Source organism: Oncorhynchus clarkii, chromosome 12 (assembly GCF_045791955.1).
Source record: "Oncorhynchus clarkii lewisi isolate Uvic-CL-2024 chromosome 12, UVic_Ocla_1.0, whole genome shotgun sequence".
Taxonomy (NCBI): domain Eukaryota; kingdom Metazoa; phylum Chordata; class Actinopteri; order Salmoniformes; family Salmonidae; genus Oncorhynchus; species Oncorhynchus clarkii.
The window spans coordinates 81985964-81992810 of NC_092158.1; the positions used below are offsets into that span (position 1 = coordinate 81985964).

Here is a 6847-nt window from a genome sequence, read left to right on the forward strand (position 1 = left end):
GTGTGTGTGTGTGTGTGTGTGTGTGTGTGTGTGTGTGTGTGTGTGTGTGTGTGTGGCAGCCCCTCCATTCCTCTCTCTCGGACTGTAATCTGAGTGTATTAATCTGTTGTTTGAACTCCTTAAGCACAGACTGTCTATCACATCTGCTCTCTTCACCCTTCTAAAGCTCTGCTATTTATAAATCCTCCCTCATACTCTCTCTTTCCTCTTTCCTTTCTATCTGTCATTGGAATGCAATTCCTCCAGCAGAACCTAGTTTTATTCTACCCAATTTTTTTTTCTCCAAACGCAAACTCTGTCTTGGTTTTCTCTTGTTCTCACTCTGACTCTAAACACAACTGTTTGAAACGCAACAGCTGGGAAAGCACTTCATTGGAATGTAGATAGTCATATAGTCAGCTAATTCTGAGGTTCCATAGCACTGTTAATATCAAACCACTACCACTGACTACACTCCAGTGAAAGAAAAATGATGGTACCGAACATTCCATAAAATAGAATGAAGATGAACGATGTACACACACACACACACCTACACCTATATACACACACCTACACCTATATACACACATCACCACAGACAAACTGGTAGCAGTACCAGGATTTAAAGACAGTCAATGTGCAGCACATTCTGACTGAGAGAAACAGAGGGAAAGTGACATGAGCACCTGGACTCCAAATTCATAGCAATTCAGTGAATGAAAAATAGCACTGACAATGGTAGTACAACTACATTTCTGGTAAATCCCACATGGGTGGGGGAGGATTTGAGACGAACATGAAAGAAATGTCCAGAACATCACTCAGAAGATGAGAAAGATCAGAGGGAGGATAGGTTAAGGGATAGAAGGAACGAAGAAACGGGAGGTAAAGTCAGTCCTACCTGCTGTGTGTCGTCTCCCATCCAACCAGAGCAAGACACCGGGAGAGACACAATGAAGGGAGGAAAGGATGGAGCGGTAGAGAGAGAGAAAGAATAGGCAAAATCCCAGTCCTTGCGTCATCTGAGAAAATTGGCAGATTAATAAAACAGCTTGGATCTCTGAGTCCCCTCGCTTGCTCCTTACTCTCTCTCCCTCACTCTCTCTATTTCTAGTTCTCTTTATGATCCTTTTCTACTCCCTCTCTGAATTCCTAAGTTGAGTTGTTCCTCAAGGTCAGCGTCTAGTGATAGACTACTAGCTCCTGATCAGCTGTATTACAGCCACTAGCTTTCCCTTGTTTTGGTTCTTTTAAGTGCTCATTTGGAAAGAACTTTGGGCTGATAATACACAAATAAATGTTTATTGTCACTATAATCATTACCATAGAGAGTGAGAGTAGGCTGTGGAGGGAGGGAGACAAAGTGAGAGAGAGATTTAGAGAGAGAAATGAGCTAGCAGTAAGAGACAGTTGAAAGAGAGTGGGAGTGAGGTTTCGTCCCAATATTCTCTCCTTCCACCTGAAGTGTGCACTTGATCACTACTCTCGACAAATTTAAAAGCAATGTATTGGAGTAGGCATGCTAGAGGGAGTTTCCATATACCAGTAATTTCCTTATAAATCCATGGAGGGACGTGAACAAGTGCACACTTTTGGAGGAAGGATAGATTATTAAGATGCAGAGTTACCTCATACTCATTAGTCATGTCAATCAATGGCTAACGCTTGACTTCTGATGCATCCAGGTGTACCTCCACCCTTCCACTTGGGGGCGATAAAGGGCAGGGGAACATTGATTCTACCTTCGCTAGTAGGTACGTAGAAGATAGAAGTGGCCCTTAACCACAGATCAGGATCAGTCACCCCATACTCCAATCATGAATAAAAGTGAGGTTTGCATTTGAGCATCAGATGTACAATAATATCTGTAATAACGCTGAAATGAATGATACAGCAACAGTTATGTAATTGCATACTAGCATTTTATTACAGAAATGGAATAAGGAACAGTTCCTATTGTGTTATTTAAAAAAACACTCAAAGATATTACTATGCAATTAAAGTGAAATAGCCATGATGTCAGTAGTGTTACTGAACAGACCAAGCACTATGTCAACCAAGCACTATGTCAACCAAGCACTATGTCATCCAAGCACTATGTCAACCAAGCACTATGTCAACCAAGCACTACATCATCCAAGCACTATGTCAACCAAGCACTATGTCAATCAAGCACTATGTCAACCAAGCACTACGTCAACCAAACACTAAGTCAACCAAGCACTATGTCAACCAAGCACTATGTCATCCAAGCACTATGTCAACCAAGCACTACATCATCCAAGCACTATGTCAACCAAGCACTATGTCAATCAAGCACTATGTCAACCAAGCACTACGTCAACCAAACACTAAGTCAACCAAGCACTATGTCAACCAAGCACTATGTCATCCAAGCACTATGTCAACCAAGCACTATGTCAACCAAGCACTATGTCAACCAAGCACTACGTCAACCAAGCACTATATCAACCAAGCACTATGTCAACCAAGCACTATGTCAACCAAGCACTATGTAATCCAAGCACTATGTCAACCAAGCACTATGTCAACCAAGCACTACATCAACCAAGCACTATGTCAACCAAGCACTACGTCAACCAAGCACTACGTCAACCAAGAACTATGTCAACCAAGCACTATGTCATCCAACCACTATGTCAACCAAGCCATATGTCAACCAAGCACTATGTCAACCAAGCACTACGTCAACCAAGCACTATGTCAACCAAGCACTATGTCAACCAAGCACTACGTCAACCAAGCACTATGTCAACCAAGCACTATGTCATCCAAGCACTATGTCATCCAAGCACTATGTCACCCAAGCACTATGTCAACCAAGCACTATTTCAACCAAGCACTATGTCAACCAAGCACTACGTCAACCAAGCACTATGTCAACCAAGCACTATGTCAACCAAGCACTATGTCAGCGTTATTAAAGCAGTGTGCTACATTCTGTCTTGTGTGACGTAATAACAAGTCTGTGACAATGACAGTGTAACAAGGTACAAGGGATAAGGATAATGACAGGGTGATGTAAGTAAGCGCATCACAGAAACCCCTGACCTCTGCTCTGTATGCATACACACGTACATGCAATGTCACATGGCTGACACACCTTCTGACACACAAACACACAAATCCTCTGCCAAATGCAAAGATAGACACACAAACCTCCTACAACACACACAAACACACACACACATGAACTGTCTACACACACACATTCATACACACACACACACACACACACACACACGCACGCACGCACGCACGCACGCACGCACGCACGCACGCACACACACACACACACACACACACACACACACACACACACACACACACACACACACACACACACACACACACACACACACACACACACACACACACACACACACACACACACACACACACACACACACCCTGTCCTGTGGGACTGACAGATGGAAAGGGGCAGAGGAACAGAACAGGGACAGAGGCTTGTGGAATTGGGCCTGTCCTTCCTTTGTGCAGTGGGTACGCTGTAAGTCTATCCTCTACTAATTGCCAGAGCGGTTCACATACAAAGTCTGCCTGTGAAACCCTATACTGCCGGGTGTCGTTCAGTGAGTAAAGTTTACAATGTGTAACAATGTTCCTCTGGCAGAAAGAGAGAGGGAGAAAAGACAGATGGATAAGGGAATTGAGAGAAAAGGCCGGAGATGTACGCATAACGGAGAAGTGGAGATGCATAAGGGAGAGATAGAATCGAGGTACAAACATGAAGAGACATCATATTTTGTATTGATACCGTTATGAGTGAGAATCAACTGTCAACTACAGTATATACAGATCTAGGATCTTAATTTGATCCCCCTGTTGCAGGAGAACTTGTAGTGTATTTAAGGTTTAAAAAGGCTTCTAAAGTTCGTAATTTCCACTTTGAAATGTCATACTTGATTTTGACTTACGAAAAATATATTAACCCCTACAAAATGTACATTATTAATAATCCACATAATATTTCCCATTTCCTGTTGCTGCAGGATTATTTTCCTGCTGTGGCAAACTGTCTCAAATTAAGATCCTACATCTGTAGCGTGGGTTGCCAGATAATTTAATGCAGAGCCCCCTCTACCCTCAGCTCTAGTTTCTCTCCCATTCAAACCTGTTTCTCATTAAGGATTAAACTGAAGTTAGTCCTCTGTTCCCATAATTAAGACATTCCTTACATCCAACTCCTCTGATTTTTTAAAATTCCCCTAGCTCTCTCGCTCTCCCACACTTTCTCCCAAAGGTGAATATCACATACAGGATATAGACTTGAGGCTTTCTGTGTGTTCGTGTAGCTGTGTTAAATGTTTTTATGAGTGAGTATGTGTATAAATGTTTTTATGAGTTTGTGTGTGTGTGTGTGTGTGTGTGTGTGTGTGTGTGTGTGTGTGTGTGTGTGTGTGTGTGTGTGTGTGTGTGTGTGTGTGTGTGTTTCAGTGGCGGCTCCTCGGAGGAGAAAGGGGAGGACTCTGTGAATTTCATAGAAACGAAAATAGTTTTTAGATAAAACTATACTAAATATATTCACATGTTACCAAATAACTGATTAAAACACACTGTTTTGCATTGAAGGTCTGCGGTAGTCTTCTCACCCTTTTCCATAGACTTACAAAGTAATTATGACTACTTCCGGAGGACGTCATCCAACCTATCAGAGCTCTTGCAGCATGAACTGACATGTTGTCCATCCAAACAGAGGATCAGAGAAAGATCGCATAAGCTACAGTTAGCTATAGCACTGCAGTGCATAAAATGTGATGAGTAGTTGACTCAGAGAGAGAGAAAGACAATAGTTGAACAGTTTTGAACAAATTAATTTATTCAAAAATAAAGGAGAAAGAGCAGGGAGAAAGAGAGGGAGATAAATGTTGTTGTATTTCGTTGTATACATAGCCAAACTATATTAATGTAGCTAGCTGGCTAAGGGTATCCAACACTTTCAATTCAAGGTAAGCCACCGGTGTAATTGCTAAACTGATTGCTGTACACTACTGCATGATTGTACACATGGATTGGATTGATAGTAGCTATGTTGACTATGACATTAGCTAATATGGTGACAACTTTGTATGCAGTGTGCAGTGATTATGGACTTGGAGAGGTTTTGTCCACAAGGGAAGGGAAAATGTGAGAAGAGGAGAGCACGAGATGTGATGATGATGTTTGTATGGTTGCTATGAAAGTGAACTGTATGATCAGGGGTGTATTAATTCCGCCAATTCTGTTGCAAAACGTTTCTTAAACAGAAGCAAACGCAACAAAACGGGGATGGACCTACCTGAATTTGTCCAATAGAAACTTTTGTTTTAGTTGCAAAACGTAATGTTTTGAAAACCGTTTGGACTAATGACTACACCCTAGATCAGCTAAAGTGTGCAAGGTGGTATTGAATGTGTCACTGTCTGTCACCTTGATTACTCCAATTTGTCTCTTGACCTGTATGTTATAAACATTCATTTGTAGGCTAGGATGTAGCAACCTCATGGGTATAGGGCAAATTTCATTATCATGCAGTAGCCTAAACCTATCACTGTTACACTGAACTTTTTTTTACCTTTATTTAACTAAGCAAGTCAGTTAAGAACAAATTCTTATTTTCAATGACAGCCTAGGAACAGTGGGTTAACTGCCTGTTCAGGGGCAGAACGACAGACCTTGTCATCTCGGGGATTTGAACTTGCAACCTTCTCGGTTAATTAATAGTCCAACGCTCTAACCACTAGGCTACCCTGCCGCCCCGGAACTGGGTGAATGGAATAGGAATGACAGACAGACATTCAATATTCTGTAATAGAAATAAGGCCATGCTCATTAAAAAGAAGATATCGTCCTCCCTAATGTTAAACGGCACCGACCACCACTAGTGTGTTAGTGTGTAGGCTATGTCTGGTCTGCTTTGGAACCCCATCACACAGCCTCTCTGACCCTCCCTTTCCTGTGAAATTCAATTTCAGGCTTGAGTGATTATTCCTCAGATATGTCTGCATTATGGTCAGACGTCTGTGTAGCAGAGCTCACTTACTGCTGGGGGGCGAGGTGAGATGCTCCCCCCTCTCTCCTCCCTACCTCCACCCAGACAGAGCCAGTCACACGTTCATCATGAGATAGTATCCCCCCATCCCCTCAGTGAGCCAACCCTTTACCTCCGTGCCACAGAGGCAGGGTAGTACCGTGGCCAGTGAGGGTGACTGGGGCGTTTCCAGGAGTCGCAGGCTAATTGGGTCAGATTGCGGTGAGTGGAGCATTACGCCTGAAATTGGAAACACATGTGGCCGCTCTTCGTACCCAAGTCTGAAAAAGAGGAGGAACGGGGGATGGTGAGGTTCATGAAGAGAGAGTTTAGATGTAGTAAGAGAGTGAGAGTTGAGGAGAGAATGTGAATGAAGGAGAAAGGGGGAATAGTGAGATGTGAGGAGATGAAGTGGACAAAGTGAGAGGGGAGAGAGACATGATATGAAGGGAGAGAGACATGGAAAGAGAGAGGCAGAGAGACGTTAAAATATAGTGGGCGGGTTAGAGAGAGTAGGGGGAGAAGGAAAGAGAGTTAATGAAAGATTGACACAGCCTGGGGGAAAGGGTGAGTTCAATAATTGAAGTTAAGTCTGACGCGTCTGCCTTCATGCCCCTGGTCTCTGGTGGGGGCAATCAGACTGTATAACCTCCACCCTGACAGCTCGGCTATTTGCAATAATTGCCACAATTACACTGATATTTGGCTGAGGTAAAATTGACGGGATATTCATTGCTATAGTAATAAATCCATGTTTGATGACATTTTGTGTGAGGAAGAGAAAGATAGACTGATTGGTTGAATATGAAACAT

The 6847-nt window shown here is 42.8% G+C and overlaps 1 protein-coding gene across 1 annotated transcript in view; it reads right to left on the bottom strand.

Annotated features, from left to right (window-relative positions):
- The window catches only part of LOC139421507 (excitatory amino acid transporter 2-like), a 36476-nt gene extending 35472 nt beyond the window's left edge, over positions 1-1004 (bottom strand). Inside the window, exon 1 of the mRNA XM_071172466.1 lies at positions 884-1004. Coding sequence (XP_071028567.1) covers positions 884-1004 — 121 coding nt within the window. The remainder of the gene's footprint in view (positions 1-883) is intronic.
- Between the last annotated feature and the right edge of the window lie 5843 nt (positions 1005-6847).